The 21,182-nt window shown below is 36.9% G+C and overlaps 2 protein-coding genes across 8 annotated transcripts in view; one reads left to right on the top strand and one right to left on the bottom strand.

Moving 5' to 3' along the window:
• loaf (lost and found) overlaps positions 1 to 19,385 on the bottom strand; it is a 26,325-nt gene extending 6,940 nt beyond the window's left edge. Inside the window, exons 1-2 of one of the 4 annotated variants that reach the window (XM_065307981.1) lie at positions 19,102 to 19,385; positions 16,569 to 16,648 (exon numbers count right to left, since the gene is read on the bottom strand). In XM_065307981.1, the coding sequence (XP_065164053.1) occupies positions 16,569 to 16,602 (34 nt within the window). In that variant the 5' untranslated portion in view covers positions 16,603 to 16,648; positions 19,102 to 19,385. Of the gene's footprint in view, positions 1 to 10,628; positions 11,244 to 15,216; positions 15,312 to 15,378; positions 15,595 to 16,568; positions 16,649 to 17,389; positions 18,424 to 19,101 lie in introns of those variants that run through there. The other 3 variants (XM_065307980.1, XM_065307982.1, XM_065307979.1) reach the window with 3 other exon arrangements.
• Positions 11,843 to 21,182, top strand: LOC135796085 (solute carrier family 2, facilitated glucose transporter member 1-like). Of its 4 annotated transcripts, none has more exons than XM_065307973.1 (7): positions 11,843 to 11,983; positions 12,041 to 12,285; positions 19,383 to 19,617; positions 19,678 to 20,027; positions 20,083 to 20,562; positions 20,622 to 20,825; positions 20,882 to 21,182. In XM_065307973.1, exons 2-7 carry the CDS (start codon positions 12,052 to 12,054, stop codon positions 21,023 to 21,025), a joined length of 1,647 nt encoding a protein of 548 aa, XP_065164045.1. In that variant the 5' UTR covers positions 11,843 to 11,983; positions 12,041 to 12,051; the 3' UTR covers positions 21,026 to 21,182. The 4 variants fall into 4 exon arrangements, with proteins under 4 accessions (XP_065164045.1, XP_065164046.1, XP_065164049.1 ...); XM_065307974.1 differs by lacking the exons at positions 11,843 to 11,983; positions 12,041 to 12,285 and adding exons at positions 13,251 to 13,418; positions 13,473 to 13,580; XM_065307977.1 differs by lacking the exons at positions 11,843 to 11,983; positions 12,041 to 12,285 and adding an exon at positions 16,094 to 16,234.

Raw genomic sequence — 21,182 nt, 5'->3', positions numbered from 1 at the left:
AGTTCTTTAGACATTGGAAAACTTTTTGTTTAGTAAAACAGAGGAATATTGACTTTTTGGAGATTTTTGAGTATGTAAAGGAAATATTTTAAGCACTTGTGTCTAAAAAACATATTTTATACATCATATATTTAAAGATTTAACCGTTTTCGTTCATTAAGTGCGTAAAATGTTAGTTTTAAACACGTGAAGGCAAAAATTGTTATTTCGGCGAATTTTTTAAGACTTTTATCCAAAATAATTATTAAATATGTTGATATTTGTTGAATAATTAAACTTGCGCGTCTAAAAATGCAATTTTTTGCACTTAATACACAATTTAACACAATATAAAATACGTCCATATGAATATCATGAATAAAATTGTAATGCATGAAGCATCTCAAAAGTAAAGGACTGAAATCCTGTGGTGTTAAAAGCCTACGCTATGCGCACGTGTCGATGGATGGCGGCGCTTCCTCGATGAGTCTATTTTTCGCGGTTTTGCGGCCCGAGTGAGGAATTGTGTAGTTAATGCGGACACGTCCGAGGCATCAACTAAGCAAGGACCCGAGCTTCTCCACCGCTTCCACTGCTTCCAACCAGCCTGCAAGACGTGAACGTCATTGCTATCATCCTTCACCCCTTCACGTCTTCGAATAAGACCGCAAGCGCAAGACACACAGGGTGAAAACATATCACTCAAAACTACAACTTTATCACCCAGAAAAAAATATTATTTCTATAAAATGTTCCTGAACACTCTGTATATACTACTTAGTTTGCTAAGCTTCGCGAAAGGAGTAAAGCCCGGACGAAAATCCGAAAGTTGAGCGAGTGTCAGATACGCTTCCAGTTGTGTCTGGCCGTGTTCCGCTAACAACCAACCCAACCCCCACGATCAACCCCCTCATCCCTTAGTAGAGAAGAAAAAAAAACGAGCCGAACGTGTGCGAGTCCGATCGACTTGGCTCCCTGAGAGAAAATAGACTCCAGACGACTCTAGACTAGACGCTGGATGGTAGCAAAAAGGGTGATTACGAGTAGAGGGTTGCAGGCGACGGCGGCGGTGGCGGCAGATGGGTGGGTGCGAGGCGTACGTGGAACGACGAACGCTCCATTGGCAGTAAAGCAAAAGTAAAGTAACGGAACGCAGTGTAACTGATGGCAGGACCCTTTCGCCTTTCGTCCTGCAGGGGTGGGGGTAGGGTGGCGGGGTTGTGCCGCCATCGCCAGACCAGCAAGGGCGCAAAAAGTTTCAAGTGTGTAAGTGGTCGTATTAGATGCGAGGAGTCTTGCGAATTTTAAATAGTCTGGGATGTTTTTTTGGCGTCGAAAAAGACGAATTATTGTGATGATCAGACAGGTAGAGACATCTATGGGTTCATGGAGATATTAACAGTGATGGATAGCGATGTAAAGTAATATATAAAGAATAGCGGTCTAACTGTTGCCAAAATCAAAATGTATTAGTATTTTATCCATAACTTTTGAACTGTTTGACCGAATTGAATTATTTAAACAACAGTTGAATACTAATTAAATTCTGCATCTCATACATGTTTTAATACTCTATAAACAATAACACTTCAAAAGTTATTAGCAAAACAAAATTACTTTGATAAAATTTTGGAATGTCATTTTAATTTGTTAATAACTTTTGAACCAATAAAGATGTTTACAAAATTTAAAAATATTTAGCTTCAGAATTTAATTTATAATCTATATGTTCAAAAATAATTTAATAATCTTAATTATTGTTTGAGTTATTAATTAATTACCCAATAAAAACACATAATAAGCCAAGTTTAGTCCGTTATTCTTTACATAATACAAAAACCCAATCAAAACCTATCAAAATCTCTAAATATTTACTAACTCCTCGTATACAATTGAATCTCGTCGGTTGATTCAACCCCAAAACGAATGTGAGCATCGCGTGCGTTGTAACAATCCGGTATTGTTGCTCCATGCCGCCTTCTCCGCCGCCGCCACCGCAGCATAAGACGGCGCATATTTAATTCAATTCGGCGGTTCAATTTAATTTAATTTGCAGATAATGCTCTAGTCGTCTCTTGGCTCTCGGCGAGCAAACAGGAAATGCGCGGAAACGAGGATGGCTTTCATGTGGTCCCTAATGTCCCACCATAAATAATTCCGCCATCAAGATATGCACTACTTCCAAACGCTTCCAACTAACCGTATTAATCATATACAGTATGTTCACCACACATCACAAGTTAAATTTTTAGGTTAAGTAACCAGTGTCCCGCGGCTTAATTAGATTAATACGTTGCGGGATTTTAAGGCGTACGCATGAAGAAAAGTTTCGCTGCGTTGTTGTTATCACGCTTGACATCGGTCATCCCTTCGCGGCGGCGGCGGCGCTGGGGGTTGGTGTTTTGGTGTTTTGTAAACGATCGCCGGCGTGGCGTGATTTGTGAGGGTGGACTTCCGAGCGTAACCCTTCAACCTCAACTCTCGACTAATCTATATCGCTCAATGCAACCACCCCCGGAAAACCCACCCCTTACTACAACACAACCACCCGCAAAATGAATAAACTAATGAATAACTCCGTCTAAGGTATTCGCAATGTCCCCAAATCCGCACATAACGTCAAAATATTCAATATTCTGTTTTGTCATGTAAATTATGTGCATATATACAGTGTGTTTGTGATTTCCACTTAAAGGAGTTTTGAGTGAGTTTGGGTTGTGAGTTCTTACTCTCGAGATCTCGAGGTCTCAGGGTCTCGAGTCGATCTAATTACCAAAACGGGACGCGCTGCTTCGGAAACTTAATTAATTTCAGGAGCGTGCTGTGCGCTATGTGCTATGTTGGTTGCTGTCCTTGTTTGATGGAAGCCTGGTTTCAGGTTTCATTATTCCGTGTATTTTTTATTACATCCCAGAAGAAAAAATGTTTTGAGGTTGGAATTATAAGCGCTATGCGTTTGTAGATGGCGCTGCATGCACATCGCTTAACGTTTTTAATGCGTCTTCTATGCTTTCATGGTTTCATAACCATGCAAACATTCCAAAGCGCAATTGCGCGTATGAATGTTAACAATACGCGCGCGCACGAGGAGAAAAAGTCCTTTGAGGCTAAAACAAACCAGGGAGGCTTTCGCTCAAAGGCCGCTACATGTTTTGCGGCGTTGGTGGCGGCGGCGGCGGCGCAGCGGTACATGCTGTGCGGGCAGGATATCGTTTTGAGCCTGGCGGCCGTTTGGGATTTGGCCTCGTTTTTTTCTTCTTTCTGCTACTACCGCCCGCAGCGCTTCTTCTTCTCCCTGCTTTTTTTTTTCGCGTTTTATTTCCGCGACCTTTTTCTACTCGTGTTTGCGTTATGTTTTCTGTTTTGTTTTGTTTCTCGCCCCCGGCGGCGGGGGATTAGATTTAAATTGAAAATTTCGCGCAATAAAATAAAATAAAACATGTACTACTAGCGTGTAAACTGTAAAATATAAAGTTTTTAAGCAGAAACAGGAGGGAAAAAGTGAAAAAAAAAACTTTTTGAGAAGCGGAAAGTTGTAAAATTTCACGATGCTGGTGTTGTTTCAAGGTCTCGGGGGCATTGTGTTACTCGGTTGATTTATTATTTCGTTTTTACGAGACTTTTATCGCTGTTTTCAATAACAAATTGTAGAAATTTTGAAAATTTCGCAAACATTTTTATCCAAATGATAAAAAATATATATAATGTTAAATTATACAAATAGAAACTCAAACTTTTGAAAAAATTACCCTGGATATTAATTGCTTATCAATAATATTTAAAAAGTTATAAGAAAAAAAACAAGATATAATTGTTAAAATTTAATAATGTCTTTTTAAGTTGTTAATAACTTTTGAACCATTGAAGATTTTTGCTAAATTGTAACTTACTTAGCCCCAGAAATTAATTGACAATCCAAATTTTTCAAAAGAATTATAATATCTCAATTAATTCTTGAGATATTAATTAAAAACCAAATAAAACCAAAAAAATGAAATTTTAGACCGTTATTCTTTACATATTGCCTAAAACCTTTCAAAGTCTTTGAATTTTCGAATATTAAATTATTTAAATGAAGTATGTAATGAAAAACCAATTTGTGAAAAATGACAGTTGACAAACCCTCGATCATATACCTAAAGTTAGCACTGAGCCAGCCGCAGGATTGCAAAAAAGCGTAACACGCACGCACGCTTTTCATTAGAATGCAAACGAAACGCAAAAGCGTTTTTAATGTCGTTGTCGTGTGGTGAGCGAATATAATCGAGTCGATTTTTCAGGCCGTACAATGCACAAACAATCAACATGACAAATGGCTGCCGCCGGACAATTGAAGAACGGACAAACGACAAAACAACCAACAACAAACGACAAAAATGACAAATAAAACCACGCATTCTATCCATCATTAAATGTTGTTCATATTGCGTCATAGTTTTTCCTTTTTGCGCAAAAAAACACAAACTCTGCTTATCAGATAAAATTTACTTATGTATTGACATAAACTAATTTAAATATGCTCGGCAATATTTTCGCTTCGTTTGCATACTGAAGAATTATCCCTTATCCGGCGCTGCAAAGTCGTTTGGCCGGTTTTCGGGTCGTAACGGCCGTTTGTATAGAAATAAATTGCATTCCCCCTCGAATCTCGTGCATTTTCCGCGGCGTTCGCGTTTCTTCCAGCGTCGATCCATCGCTCTTGGAGGGCTTTTCCGGGCCGTGTTCGACTTAATGATATTATATACGTTAAATACGCGCGTCGACAAGCCGACACGAGACGCGAGTCTTAAGCAATTTTTTTCCCGGCTCGCGCGGAATGGAAAATTCGCTTTTTTGGGTTTTTGTCAATGCGTTAACACAGTTTCAACGGCGAAACAAGATTTGCATACAAATTGCTTACTCGCACACAAAATATCTTACTAAATTTACGTGTACCGAATGATAAATATATTTTTTTACTTCCATCTTTAAAATAACATTTTTCCCATGGTTTTAAGACACAAAAAGTAGCAATTTAATCACGGTCGGTCAAAGTCGTTACTAAAGTACTTTAGTCACGGGGTGAAACGTTGTTAAGGTGTCGCTTAGAGCACTTGATATTTAATAGGCTATTTTTTGTAAATTTTCACACTTGACACTAAAAATAATTAGTTTTTTAGTTTTAAAACATAAAAAATATATAAAAGTTTGCGAACAATGTATAACTAGTTGCAAAAAGGGGTAATTCTCGTTTTTTAACTGTTAGACACGCGGCGAAAACGCGATAAAAGTATTAAATGAAAACATCCATCAGCGGAATGAGTTCCGTGACGTTTCAACCTCCTTTAATAAATCGCCGCGATTTGTCATCATTAACGGGCTTTAAAGCTCCGCCGCCGGACGCGCTTCTGCTCCGGACAATCTTTTTTAATATCATATTAGCTCACTGCTCGCAAACTCAACTCTGTAATCATAATCATTAAAAAATGTTATGCTTAATAGTGTTAACAAGGCAAAATTTATTATTTTCTTCAAAAAAAAAAAAAAATTAAATTTTTAAACTTTTTATTTTTTTCGGGGTTTATTTGACGTTTTCGATTAAATTTTAAGCTATTGGTACGCGTAAACGTCTGCAACATTTATTACACGTTTATTGCTATCACCTAAAATTGGGTACGGCCGTAGCCAATGTGTCAGCGGCGTTGGTGGAGGCGCCGCAAGGCGCTTCATAACATCATAACCCATAACGGCAGGTGAAATTGCCGCCCCAGTAAACGCACCCGGCGCGCACGCCGTTATCGTTATCGCCGTTTAACTAACTTTTATGATACGCGCTTTTTTAATAGGACCATCAGTCATTTTCGCCCGGCAAGCGCATTCGGAATTTTTGAGTAATGTTGATTGCAATATACTAAAATACGCTAAGAATAATTATTACTCGTTTTTTTCTCTGCAGACGAGGTGAAAATTCGTAAAATTGCGTGGAATGTTATTGCGCAAAGTTTGTTCGGAAATAGTTGTCGTGTTTGTGCTTACGCGCGCGAAAAGAGAATGGAAAACCGCAGCAGGCGGCGGCTGCAGTTCAGCGTTTGGCTTCTCTGCTTTTGAAGCCGAAACTCTCGAGAACGCATACACGTATGCGGAGAAGCGCACCCGCACGCCCTTGGGGCGATCAAATTATTCGGAAAATTGCCCGCCGGCGACGCGGTGCCGGAAAACTATGCAAACGACAAGACACCAAACCGCGCGCCAAAGGAAGACAAACGTGTGTGTGTGTTAACAACAAGTTATTTGCGAAATCTCTTCCGGAATTACTCTATATTCTATATTCCAGCAAACATTAAACAATAAACTATTAAAAAAAGACTATTTTTCGCGCGTCGCATGTAAATATTGTATAAACACGCTGAAAGCGTTGAATGCGATGCGATGAAAGAGCTATGGAGACGGCAGTAAGTGTTGAAAATGTTAAAATCGTAAAGTGGAAAACGCGTGTTGAAAATCGATATAGGCAACACACCGAACAGCGAGCGCGAAAAAGCGCACCAGCTGAATATCGCGAATCAGGCGCGAGATATTTCCAGCTAATAAATATTTACGACTCGCCGCCGTCGCCGCCGCCACTGCCTCCTGTGCTATCTTTCGATTTATAAATGTACTACCACTCGTGTGAGACGAGCAAAAAAACTGAAAAAGTACAGCAGTTTAACGTATTCAACATTCCAGACGAGATTTTTATGCGTTAGCATCACAATAAAAACGTAACAATAAAATACAATGAATAAATAGCAACAGACAAATTTAAATATTATTTTATACGAAAAGATAAATTATTTTCATCGCATTTTTGTGTAATTTGTAGCAAAAATGTGAAAATTTAGTAAAAAATCATGAAATTTGGTAGTTTTTTGTTAATAACTCAAAAACTAATTAAGGTAAATTAATTATTTCTTTAATATTCTATTCTCAATTAAATTCTACATCAATCAAAACTAATTACAAGTAAATAAATTAATTATTTACCGAGTTAATAACAACTAAATACAAAAAACTTTTAAAAAATTAAAAAATCATTAATTACGCTGTAAATATTAATTTAAAGCTCTATAATCATTATTCCCCGTATTAATAGATGTAGAATTTAATAATTAATCAATTAATAATCCAATTATTAATCCAACGTATTCAGTTTTAAACTTATTAATAAATTACATTGACACAAATTCACTCTCAGGAATTCAACGCGTCCATTCCCGAATAAATCTAATTAAAACATTTAAAATTAAATTAAATGTAAATAGTTATTCACGCAATAAAGTGACAAGTGGCCGTAACGAGTTGCTCGGTTCGGAAACGAGTTAAAAAGTGTTAATTGCTAGTTTGAGTGAAGTGAAGTGTAGGTTTAGTCATAAATTTCGCTTTTTAATGCGCGCCCAAGTTTCGCTAACACGAAGAAGCACGGAAAAATAAACGAAAATGAAAACATTAAATATTAACAATATTTCCACCCGCGCGGAATGAGCCTGAAAACTTATCAAAACTTTCAACGCGCGCGTCGCGAGGGAAAAGGGTGGGAAAACGCGATTAAAAGTTTTCTGCTTAACTTTTTAACCGCGATGTTTGTTTTAATTTTATTTTAAACTTCACAACTGTAATTTATATTAAATGAAAAATATTCATGTCTAATGTGTATCTTCCTAAAACTATTTTTACGAAAAACACTGTGGCGACATCTAGCGGATAAAAGTAATAAATCATTTCCGGCCAAAAACATTTCGTGTTGTTTGTTTCACGATTCGACGTTTCGTCCTGTCGACACCAACAAAACCAACAATAAAAACGTCGATAAAACTAAATATTCCACCGCCCCCGCTGTTCACTACAGTTCACAATCGCCTAAAACCAACGCCAATCGAAAATGTTGTCTATTCACAAACATATAGCCATGTCAAGCACAAAACACAAAATGGCCGCGCTGTGAAAAGTTAAAATCCACAATGCATTTATGCATAATACATTTAAATTTAATGGCGTCGCGCATTAAACTTCTCTGACGCGCTCTTCACTCGGAAAATGTGGGAAAATGAAAGCCATCGATTGCAAAAAGAGCGATGTACACTTAATGATGCAGCCGAAGCGCATTAAAATCGTATTAACTTCAATTTTAATAAATATTTCACGTTTTTTAAACTTTAAATATAAATTTACTTAAATGTTGAAAATTTTCGTTGGGAAAATTGCAAATTGCAATTCCGGCGGTTTGGGTGAATAACTAAAAAGGGAAAATTGTTGGCAATTTTCTTACTCGCCACGCGGTAATCTATTAGCCCGTGACGCGGCGTTATTCGTCTTTTGTCGTTCGTCGCTCCAGACGCTTTTGTTGTTCCAGGCTTTTTCTTCCACACCGCCGGCAATTTCCCATCCCCCCAATGCGCTCGACTCCCCACACACATGCATGCGGCGGTGGTGGCGTCGCGCCACATTCGCCGGCGTGTCTCCGCTTTTTGCAACATGCTCGCGTTTTCCGCTTTCTTATTTATCCAGACAATTTCGTTACGTGCACACATTAACCCAAAAACGCACGCGTAATAAATCAACCGCACCGAATGCTCCATCGCTTTCCGCTCCAAACCGGAAATATACCTTTTCGGAATTTTTCAAATGACAGCAAATATTTATCGTCACCAGTTTATAACTTAATAAGATTAAAATTATTCAAAACTAGAAAGTGTAGTAAATATTCAAAACCGGAAAACAAGAAAATACAATAAATATTTAAACCCGGAAAACCGGAAAATTATATGATTCTTATTCCCTCACTTAGTCTACCTTAATATCTACCTGGTAGTAAATTTCCATTGCCATAATTATTATCTAATATCCAACTATCGATAGGGTGGGTAGTGCTGTCGTCGAGTCGAGGGTTAAGTTCCAAGGGGTTGTTGCATGCGTGCGCGCCGTGCGGAAGTAACATGTCAGAGACAATGGTGTGACAATGGGCCGCCCGGTCGGAAGGGCGGCCGAAGGTGCGGGGCAGGGGGTGCGCTGCACGTCAAATAAGATAAATGAGGATTGGAACGTAGAACGCGTAACGATCGACGGCGGTGATGGTGGCGGCGGCAGTGGTGGTGCGCATATGCTAGGCGAGTGCATATGTTTACACCACCCCCGAAAACACGCCGCCGGGAAAGTCGTCGTCGGAGAGTTTCGAAACGCTTAACAATCGATAAATCATGTTTTACACGACTTCAACTGTCAGATTATAACAAAATAAATTAAAAACTTGAAATGTTTAAGTTGGTATCAAGAAAAAAATATTTTAAAAAGTTTTCTATGTGAAAGTATAAAAAAAGTCGCGGTTTTTGTGTTTTTTTTTTATTTTCTTTTGTGTAATACTATATTTTCACATTTTAGTTCCGACCTCTTGCTCTTTAAAAACCTGGTGGTTTCTTTAGAAAGTCAAGAGAGTAAAGCGAGTTTTCGGACGTGTCAGCTACGACTACGGATATAAACGATGCGCATTTTTCATTTTCATATCTCGCGAGCGTAATGAGACTTTCAAGACGACAACTTTTCGCTCGGAGAGGCGAAAACTTACGCGCAAATTTGGCGACAATCATTTAGGTGCCAGAATCCCAGCAAATTATCACTAGGAAAGTCAGGTTTTTTGTTGGAAATTAGCAAAAAATCTAAGAAAAGTTAGTTTTTGAGGTGAATGAGAATCGTTTTTGTGTGGTTATATCTCGGGGGTGTAAAGTTGGTAAGAATTAAGTAAATTGTCATTAGAAAATACATTTTTTGAAGAAATCATGAGTAAATGATGAACGTTTGTAATTCCAAGCATTATAAAATAAGAAGGATAAGAAAAAATAACTAAAAATCAACAAAAAAGAAAAATTCGGGGAAAATTTTGTAGATTTTTTGGTCAAACTCATTTCTATCATCAATATAGAGTACAAAAATGTCTCATTTGATAGATAATAATCTATAGAATCCTTCAATCCTTCAATTCTTCCTAAAAACCGCCAAATATGTCTTCAGGATCTTCTCAAAAACGACAAAAACTCAAAAAATCAACTGATTTATATCATTTGTAATGTTCAGACGTCCAAATCGATTAAAATACACACATACACTCCAACTCCTCGAAGCCCAAACCACAAAACGACTTGTATTATTACTTTTTCAGACGTCTGGCAATATAAAACCGAAGAAATTGCCGAAAAAAACGAAATCTAGTTGGTGTCAACTACATTGCACTGCGATAACCGATAGCCGCCTGGCGGAGTCTGAACGTCTGTGAAGTCTACACCACCCCACAGCACAAAACTCCAGCTCTCCAGTCTCGAGGGCAATGCGGATCCGGATCAGACTTCAGAGCGCAATGAAAGCGGCTGTAACGCGACCGGCTACAGGAAATTGAAAAGGCGAAATATTTTCGGCCACTCATGCACTAAAAACTAACAAACTAGCAAAATGTTTGGACATGTGTTATTTTTAACAGTTTACATTGTCAACGGTTGCGAATTCATGGGAAATTCACACACTCGGACTATGATTATTTATGTTTCTAACTAAAGCTAAAGAAATTTATAAACTGTGTATGTTTGGTTGCATAGTATAAATATTTATAGATTAGGTTATGCGTGTAAAAAGATATTGCAACTTACAGTATTTGCTCTTTTCGGCGCGTGCGGTCGTTATCGTTAGGGACAGCACTATCATAACCGTCGCCGTCGCCATCAGGGTACGCGCGCGGCGGCAAGTGCCGCCGCCTGCGCCGCCTCCGCCGCTCGAAGCGCACATCACTACCAGCTTTTATCATTCAACAACAACATGATTAGCCTCGGTCCGCACACGCATCCTTCCACATAATCCCCAAACATTTACGACTCCACCACTGCGCCGCGCCGCGCCACACACACAATTTCGCTTCTTTTGTGTTTTTGTCGCTGCGTTCACGTTCGATCGTTCGAATCTAGTCGAAACTTTCTAACACGACATATCTACGCGCCCCGGCGGTTTGCACACGACTGCTACCCCCTTCGCGCGCGCTCTCGCCGCGTATACGAGCGAGTTCAACAACCTTGGCGGTGGTCGCCACCCGCGCCGCTTCCGCAAGATGCGACCCGATGCACACGGCGTCCGTCGGCGGCGAGATTCACGCACCACTCAATTAGCGCCGATCGAACGGCCCACAATCCGCGCCGATGGACGATGATTAACCAGCCGATTGCGATTCGGTTGTGTGTCGGAATGGCTGCGGCGACGCACGGGAAAGGTTTGCGTTCCGTGGCGGCGACGGCAGCGGCGGCGGGCACGCATGTGCCCTCCCCATACCATACCACGCGAGCGCGGCGCGCATCGATCGGACGCTACTACGCCTGCCGCCTCCTGCCCCCCTCGCGCGTTTTACCCGCCGCCAACCGGCATGAACACGTCTACTATCTACTACAACCCCCACAATTCACAAAATTTTATATTTTCATCACGAATTTTAACTATTTTATGTAAAATCTTATAAAAAATTATCAAATTTCATGAATTAAGGTCAAAAAATGCAACAACACGCGATAAAAATAAATATTTTGGCTATTTTTGAGACATATTGCGCCATCTATGAGCAAATTTCTTTTTAATATACCTATTTTGTTAATATCCACAGTGTACAACTTAAAACTTCTCTAAATAAACCGCAGATGTCGCGTTATACACGTTTTCTACTATAAACTCTAAGAAAAATGCAAAGAAAGTTGCCTACAATAAAACCTGCCTTGAAAATATATGAATAGCACATAAAAATAGAATCATCCTCAAGTTTGCGCTAAATTTACCTGCGTTAAGCGCCTTTTAATCTGATTCATGTTTACTAAACTGCGTGTTTATCGTTCCGTTGTTCTCGTGCGCCTTTGAAGGGTCACTCGGTCATTTCAGTCATCATTCAGTACCTACTTTGATTCGATTGAATCAATTTAAATCACGTCAATTATACTAAAGTCAAGTTAATAATTCAATATTAAACGAGGTAAATAAATTAATTAAATGAATAAAATGAATTGATTTAAATTGCAATTTGTTGTAGTACATTTTGAAATGGATAAGGACGATGACGAAGCGGTTGGTTTGTTTCGTCCTAATCATTTCTTAGCGACTCCGAGTCGAGAGTTTGAGGGACGAGAACGAGAAATGAATTTTTTGCAAGTGCCTGATAGAAATATGCGAGGGAGTAGTGTTTCTTCCAATTTGTCGGATATGGATGCGCCGATTTATTGCAGTGATACTTTAACGACAAAAGTTCCGGAATATACAAGGTTGTCATCGTTAAAAGTAAGTAAAAACGCATTTTCTCAGAGAAATACTTCAAATTGAAAACGCAATTTCACAAAGAATTTAATTATCTATATTTTAAGACAAGTTTTAAGCCAATAGAAACATTAATATAGAAATTATTACTCAAAAACTGCAAAAAACTACTTTTTGTTTAAAAATTCTGCAATTTTTAGCAAAATAATAATAATCCAGTATAATTTGGACTCAAATTCACCCAAAACGACAAGATTACTCCACAAATTTATATTTAATGAAATGTAGGCAACACTAACAACTTCTAAATTACTTCAACCTTTGACTTGCCGTAGACAAACTGAACTTTACGAAATTCCAAACAAATTATTTCAAAAATTCCTATTCTCACATATTTTATGACTTCCACACACACCCGCTTCAATAGACCAATGAAAATTCGAGTTTTAAGACGAGCCCTCGCCTGACCTTCGCCGCGCAACACACACACACACACCCCAAAAACGCGCTCGCGTACAAAACGGATCGATGCGCCTCCACTAACCGTCTCTGTTTCTCAAATAAATCACATCCTATCCACCGTCCTTGTTTACTTCCTGTGCGTCTGCGATTACCACGTTTAAATACACGCGAAGGGATGTTTGGGGAGTCTAGTCTACGCGTGGAGCTTGCGGTGCTTCGTCTACCTGTGCCCGGTCACGTATATACAACGGTTTAAACAAAAACGTGTAGACCAGACAAAAAACAGTCGGCGCAGACGTAACATATGAAAAAAATAAAAACGGTCGCTGGAATATTCCAGTTGGAACACAGACGAAATTCTGAGAATTAGCAGCCGACAAGGCGCTAAGCCGTAAAAGATAAAATCAAAGCGTAAAGTCAGGTAATAGGACGAGTTTTGGAGGTGTGTCTCTTACGTATAAGTTACGAGAAGTAAAATTTCATTAACATATTACTAACGATAGTTTTTAACTAATAAATTAAAATATAATAACTGTTTATATAAAAATCGGTTTTGTGAAGTGAGGTTATGTTACATTCCACGTGGCAATTCAATCGATATTTCCACACTAAACAACTAATACTCTAATTTTTTGAATAAAATCAGCAAAAATTAATTATCCATCATGGAAAAGGAGCAAAATGAAGAAAAACCGGTAAGTTTTGTACTAACAATGTTGCGTTTTACAACTATTTGTGTTTTTTATCAGTCAAAAAATGAAGATATTCCGAAAATCACCGAAGATACAAATAAAAAAGGTACTACACAAGTTGTCGAATTGGAAAGTCAAGTGAAAACGCAAAAAACTACCAAAACAGTAAGTATTTTGCATGTGTTTCTGCGTTTTTATACTAAAATTGTACTAGTACGTAAATTATACTTGCTTCTGCGGTTAAAATTGAAATTTCACACGCGCAAAATGAAAAAGAGACTGGAGTATTGCCTCGGGCATAGAAAGTGAAACATAGTATGTTTTTTTTGCACATGTTTTACAATTATATACAAAGTGTATATATTATATGCAAATTTTTAGTTTAATTTATAGAAAAAGTTACTGTATAAAGCCAGATTGGAAAAGTGACGTCACTGTTGAGTTTTTCATTTGAATTTGACGCTTAATCCAAAAATTAATGCGTGTTTTGCTCTCCCAAAATCAAATTTCATTAAAAAATTAATATTTTCAATGATAACTTGACATCTGGTATAAATTTAACATACTTTTAACCAAAATATCTTATCTTGACAATAAATTAGTCAAACAAAATGCTTTTCAAACATAAACGGAACTCTTTGTTAATACCAAAAACTTGTTATTGACCTTTCAAAATAATTCCCAACTGATATATTCGACTGTGTGACAACCAGCGAGTGCAAAGTGACATCAATTAAAGCGATAATTTTATGATTACCATATGATAAATTTCTAGATGCATGTATTACAATACTTAATTCTTACTAAATTGATTGACGTCATTAAACTCAAAGTACACCCAGCTGCTATCATAGAACTCTCTACTCGACTTGAATAAATTTATCTTTTGGTCGTTGGGTTTGACCCTGTATCCAATACACAGTTCCTATTAGATAATATGCACGCATGAGTAATGCGTAAAGTCTAAAGTTTCGGATGAGTAGCGCTGACCATCCAGCGCGTCCAATACGCGTCAATGACCCTTCAGTCAATTACCAGTAATAACTACATTTTTCCACACGCACCAGCGAGAAGCTGCTAGCAACAAGTTGATAGTTGGAACGGAAACGCACAACAAAATATGAAATATATTGCGATAGATTAATATTGAGTAGGAATTAAAATCATGGATGATAAATAAAAATAAAGAAAGTTGATATTACTCGAATTGAGTACAAAACACAGAGAAACAGAGCAGAGATCAGTAACAGTAAAGAAAGCAGATGTTGCGTACGCCCACGCTTGATTAAGTCGTATTTTTGGACTTGAACTCAATAACGCTTTAGATACTCGTTTTTACGATACTCAATGCGATAGTAAAATAGTAAATAAGCATTGGGCGATGAGAGAAGACATAAACAAAAAAAAAGAAAATAACCAATACTTACAATATCATCTGCTTATTTAAACTATTGAAGCTCTAAAATAGCATGGAGAAGACAAACACGATGGAGATCTCCTTAAACTGGTCTTTCCAGTCTTAGTTTCGCATTATTCTTAGTGTATTCTTAGTGTATTCTTGTAGAAATGTTTGTGTAGGACGTGTGTGGTTTGTGTAGGTGTAACATACGAGCTTACTCTCTTGAAACCTCGTCGTTGACTGTCTTTTGCAAGGCTTTAGAAACGTCAATATTGTTTACCCACGCGTTTAAAAACCTTTATTATATTGGAGTTACCCACTACTACATCACCCACATTACCGATTTTATCGACTTTTTACTTTGTATTTGGACTTAAATCGATTTTAACGCCTTATACTTACTTGAAACCTGTCAGATGCAAGTTTAACCAAACACGTCGTAGGTTAAACTAACCTCACTTTGTGTTCTGTTAAGTTTTGATGATTTTTAAAGTAATCTACAAAGAAAACCGTTATTTTAATTAACCATAACAAAATTTCACGTTTTAAGAAACAATCTCTTACCTTGGATTATTAAAAATTAAAAAATAAATCACAAAATTTCCAAGAAACAAAATATATTAAAGAAGTTTAACTTCAGTCGAAAGTTGAGTATTGTTGGTTGCCTATGGTTGTGAGAATTTAACCCTAGATTTAAAACAAATTTAATTCAGTAGAACGAAAAGAACGCTGATGAACTTCATGATATCTTTTTTGTTGTCTTTTTGTGGTCTGCGTCGGCGACATGGTTCCCTTTCGTCGCATTTGCTGCGGTTGGTGGACTCTGGTAAATGCACAACGCAGTTCACAGTTTATTGCTGCGCGAGTCGTCGCAGCGCACGCTTACCTCTCGAGCTTTCTCGCCGTCGGTATTTCCGCGATTTAATTTTAACTTCTACGCCGAATGAGATCTGCTTACATATCAACAATTCAAAAATAAATAAAAAAAAGTCTAAAAAATAAATAAGTCAATTATATAAGTACTAACAATATATAATACCTAAATATAAAAGTTTTAAATGATAGTTAAAGTTGGTTAATGCGAATATTTGCGCGAAGGCCAACGCATTTCCAAAGCAACTATCAACAAAAGTGTGCATTTCGTATAGATATAAAAAAATCATTCCTACACCGCGGACTACTGTCAGTGGTCTATTTAATTCAAGGAAAACCATGTCACAAGCATGCCTACTGTGGCACCGTTTGACTTTGAGCACTTTGAGTTTGAAACATTCGTAATCCTGTTGCGTTAAATTGTGTTGGAACTTTTTCCACTGTTTTGTCAGTGTCACCAAAGTGCAGTTATACATTGTGTGCTTAAAAAAGTTTGAGTTTCTGTTCGAATCATAAATCAAATCATAAAATGGGACGAAATTTAAAGGTAATTTACTTAGGATTAATCATCGTACTAAATATAGTAACTAACAAGTTAGCGTAAATTAATTATTCACACACAGGTAGTAGCTCTCTAATTATGCTTTAATTCTGTCTGTCGCTGCGCGCGTGTTGTGAAACGTGTTTGTTTTGTTATCAGATGCAATTTCGTTTGTCAAACGTATAAATTACGCGTGTGGCGGTAGCAGTACAGTAAAAAATATATATAAAACAATAAAAAACGAAACGTAGAATATGGAGCGAGTGAAAGTATATAAGAGTATAATCGTATGGCAAACAAAGGTGAAACAGAAGGCAGAAGGCAAAGATAAACAACTTACTGTTGGGAAAATTATGAGTACACTGTGTGATCATCTTGATGATGTTGATGTTTATGGTTTATCCTTGGACACACCTTGATCTGAAACAATATCATCAATAATTATATAGTTAACTAAGTAAATAAGTACTATAAGAGTATTGTAATGTTTTTTGTTTGGTTTTTGCAGTTAAAATAACACATATTTATTCAATGAGTGAAAAATAAATAAATAAAGTTTATGATTTGCTCGTATCAAAACTACAAAAACGTGTGAAATTTATGTTTTTGTATATTTAATCACCGGAAATTTACTATGAGGTAGATTTTTCATGAATTTTCCACGATTTTTGTGGTAAAATTAAATTAAAGTTAAAATTTCAATATTTTTATAATTCTTGAGAATATCAACAAAATTATAGAAATTACAGTTATTGCTTATTATAGTTTTCATTGATATCTATACAATGACATAAAAATTAATTGTTTATCTCCATTAGTTTTGGAGTTATAAGGATTTTATCTCTTGTTGCCACAATATCGCATTCCTGCACTTTTTTTACTATAAAACAAAAACTAAAATTCCCATACATTTGTCTTTAAACACATCAAATCTCTATTAAATTATCTATAAAATGATAATTTAATCAATCACGTGCTACTTAAATTGACCGAGTTATTTACCCTCAAAGTATGATATCAAAGATAATGATCGAATACCTCAATATTAGATCATTTTCACAGTTTATTACTACAAAAAAACAATGCAAAGTCATAATTACTAGTAAATGATTGAATAATTTAATTCTCACTTGCATATAAATAAATTATATGACGTCAAACCTGTGGTGAATTTCAAATCCCACACAATATGCAACTGCAAATTTCAAAACCACATGATTTACACGATTTACATTTTACACCACACAACAATTTACTTTAAATTCCAACATTGGAATAAATGCCTACGTGTGAATTTTAATGCAGTTTGCATTATTGACCACAATATGCCTAATCTTGTCCCCTAACACAAATCAAACGTTCGCGATGATCTTATGACCTTTCAACTAGTAACCGCTTGGAGTGACGCGCGTCGTGCCTTCTTTCATTGGCCAATCAACGCTCGGCGCGCAAAACATACTCGTATCTATCGCCTATATGCATAAAACGAATGTAAATACAATCAACTTACGTTCAATGCTAACAGCAAACACTGAATACCACTTGTATTTATGGTAGTATGGTAGAGTATGTACATAGTTGTGTACATATATTGCATGTGTGGTAATGCGTAAACCCCACACATGAAATACGTAGACATTGCATAGGTATTTGAATAAATGAAAGCAGTCATGCGAATACAATGTAAGAGCGGAAACGACGACCGGAAGTAACTCGTGGGCAGTTAGGAATATTAAAAATGTTAAAATCACGCAATGAAATATAGTATAGCCTCATTTTAACTATAAACTCAATAAAACGGCAAAATGTGTACAATTTGCTTGATTTTTAATATCAATATCTTGTTATTTTTTGTTCCTACGTATAACAACACTTGTTATTACGAGATAATAACTATTTAGTTAATTATTTAATATTTAATAAGTAATGTTGGGTATTATACTTATTTAATAATACAATAAAACAATATTAAATAATATTCCGAAGAGAAAAACAGATAGATAATGTTGTTATTTTGTTATTACGTGAATATAGTAGATAAAAACACTAATAACAAGTATTTCAAGTGCGTACTCATGTTGCATTAATGTATAATCTGCGTAATTGTACGCGGAATTAGAAAAATCTCAACCACACACTCAACCGAACTCAATATTCTCGCGAAAAAATCAATGATAATATGACAACATGCCGAATTGGAATGATAACAAAGAGTCCAAAATCCCAGCTCGAAATTCACATCAGTCTAATTTATGCTCTGCTATTGTATGCACTGCGTGTTCGTCGATCGTGTTCTAAGTTTAGTTTATGTCCCGTCACGTGTTTGTCGTTTTAATTATGTCTCTAGTTTTAAATTAAAAAAGAAGTGCAGTCGTGACCCGTAATTTCCAATAGTTATCAATAAACTATTTTAAATTTCTGTAAATTAATTAATATTTATTACTTTTATATTGTCGTGTTTGTTTAATTAAATTGGATGCTAAATTGGCATAATGAATAATAATAAGTATCGAGAGGCGAATCAGTCTGACGCCAGTGGCGGGGACGGTGGGGGCGGTAGTGGTTCGAGTCGTGTTTGGGCTGGCGATGAATATATTCACGAATCAAATAAAACAGTAAGTTCAACTAAGTGATAGTACGGTAATTAATTATGTATTGCTGTATTAATTTTGTGTTTGGAGTTTATCATATGATAAACACATCCTCTTTGATATGAACTTAAGTGAATTAATTAGGTTAGAGAGATAATTAGAATATCAGCAGAGGAAAAGTTTGGAATTCCGCGAATATTTGATATAATAAACAAATTACAACTATAATCACACTTGTAATGATAAATATTGTTGCTAAATAGTTATAAAATGATATTTTACCTATCTTTTGCTGATTAATGATGACAAAATTCACGCACAACTTACTGCAAGTTGTTGCTTTTTTAAGGTTATACAATTAGAAAAGTTGTAGAAAAGTGCGCAACCCAAACTACACCAAAAAAGTTACAGAATAAAAATTCTGTAAATCGTAAAACACGCGATAATACTTTATCAATACCAATTATTAATTGATAATAACCCACACTTAAATAATTCACATCTACAGAGTATTCTCAACAATCAATAAATGTGTTTCTGATTGCATTTTAATTGTTTCTCAGGGTTTCAATGCCAAGTTGGTATTCGCAATAACAGCAGCCGCGTTAGGCTCCAGTTTCCAACACGGTTACAACACTGGAGTGCTAAACAACCCACAAAAAATCATCGAAGAATGGATATCAACCACAATCGCAAATCGTACCGGGGAAATGCCACCCCAGTCACAGATTACAATCATCTGGTCGATTGCAGTGAGCATTTTCTGCATTGGTGGAATGATTGGCGGTGTTTTAACCGGTAAATATGAAAAATTATAAAATTATTAATATTTTACATTAAATTACAATGTTTTCATAGGATTTGTGGCTGATACATTCGGACGTAAAGGTGGCTTACTAGTAAATAACGTTTTGGTAATCATCACGTCCATTTTGGAAGGAGCCGCACGTTCGGCTGCGTCCTACGAAATGATTATCCTCGGCAGATTCATCATCGGTATTAATTCCGGCCTGAATGCAGGTTTAGCACCTATGTACTTAGCGGAAATCTCACCTGTGAATCTACGCGGTGCAGTCGGCACGGTCTACCAGCTTGTGATCACAATCAGCATTCTGGTCGCACAAATTCTCGGCTTGAAGGACGTTCTCGGAACGGAAACACAATGGCCGACATTGTTAGCACTCACGGTCGTTCCAGCAATCTTCCAAGTACGTAAAACATATCAAAAATGACATCATAAGTTAAATTTAATAAAACTTTCAGTTGGTTACCTTACCATTCTGTCCGGAATCCCCAAAACACATCCTAATCGGCAAAGGAAAAGAAATCGAAGCACAAAATGCATTGTTATGGCTACGAGATGGCGGTTCAGTCCAGGAGGAAATGGACGAGATGCGATCCGAGTATGAAGCGATGAAACTCGTACCGAAAATCACAATGAAAGAACTGATTTCAAACAGTGCACTGCGTATTCCTCTGATTATTTGTTTAATGTTGATGATTGCGCAGCAACTCAGCGGAATTAATGCTGTCATGTTCTTCTCGACGAAGATTTTCATGATGGCGGGTTTGACAGAAGACAGCGCATCGTATGCAACCATGGGTATGGGTTCAATCAATGTGCTCATGACGATTGTTTCGCTTGTATTAGTTGAGAAAGCCGGCAGGAAAACTTTGCTTCTCGTTGGTTTCGCTGGAATGACTGTTGTTACACTCTGTTTGACTTTTGCTATGCTCTACGCGGTGAGTTTTCAGCAATAACTAAAAGATTGTACAATATATTGAACGTAATAATGTTTCAGACAACTGCCAAGTGGATAAGCTACTTGTGCATTATTCTTGTACTACTTTTCGTGATTCTCTTCGCGACTGGACCTGGCAGCATCCCATGGTTTATGGTTTCGGAGCTTTTTAATCAATCTGCACGTCCGGCGGCTACTAGTTTAGCTGTGGCGATCAATTGGACAGCGAATTTCTTCGTCGGACTTGGATTTTTACCCCTACAGGTGAAAATTTGAACTATTTTATATTAAAAATGTTTTTATAACAATAATAACTTTAGGAAGCATTGGGTCCGTGGGTTTTTATCATCTTCACGGTGATTCTTGCATTGAATGTCGTGTTTATCTACAAGAAAGTACCGGAAACAAAGAATAAAACCATCGAGGAGATTTCCGCCATGTTCCGTCAGCAATCGTACGAGTAAACTAAGCGTTGCGCATGTTTTATACAAAAATTTTAAAATCCACACAAGTAATTTATCGCCTCTGAAGGCCTCGCTAGTCTTATGTTATTCGTAAGTAATTGTACCCTGTGCCTGCCGTTTTATAAAAGTTTAATTAAATGATTGCAGTGGAAATAAA

Source organism: Atheta coriaria, unplaced genomic scaffold (genome assembly GCF_025399875.1).
Source record: "Atheta coriaria isolate IRGN ID8LTWV9N9 unplaced genomic scaffold, Caltech_Dcor_3.1 hic_scaffold_7_pilon, whole genome shotgun sequence".
NCBI lineage: Eukaryota > Metazoa > Arthropoda > Insecta > Coleoptera > Staphylinidae > Dalotia > Dalotia coriaria.
Note: the sequence above shows the minus strand (reverse complement) of the source record. Positions and strands in the feature narration are given on the sequence as shown.

Bases quoted from the DNA above. Each gene is read 5' to 3' on its own strand.
- LOC135796085 (XM_065307973.1), top strand. From the start codon at position 12,052: ATGGATAAGGACGATGACGAAGCGGTTGGTTTGTTTCGTCCTAATCAT. The intron at 12,286-19,382 runs GTAAGTAAAAAC...ATTGTTTCTCAG, and splicing joins CAAGGTTGTCATCGTTAAAA to GGTTTCAATGCCAAGTTGGT. The intron at 20,028-20,082 runs GTACGTAAAACA...TAAAACTTTCAG, and splicing joins TCGTTCCAGCAATCTTCCAA to TTGGTTACCTTACCATTCTG.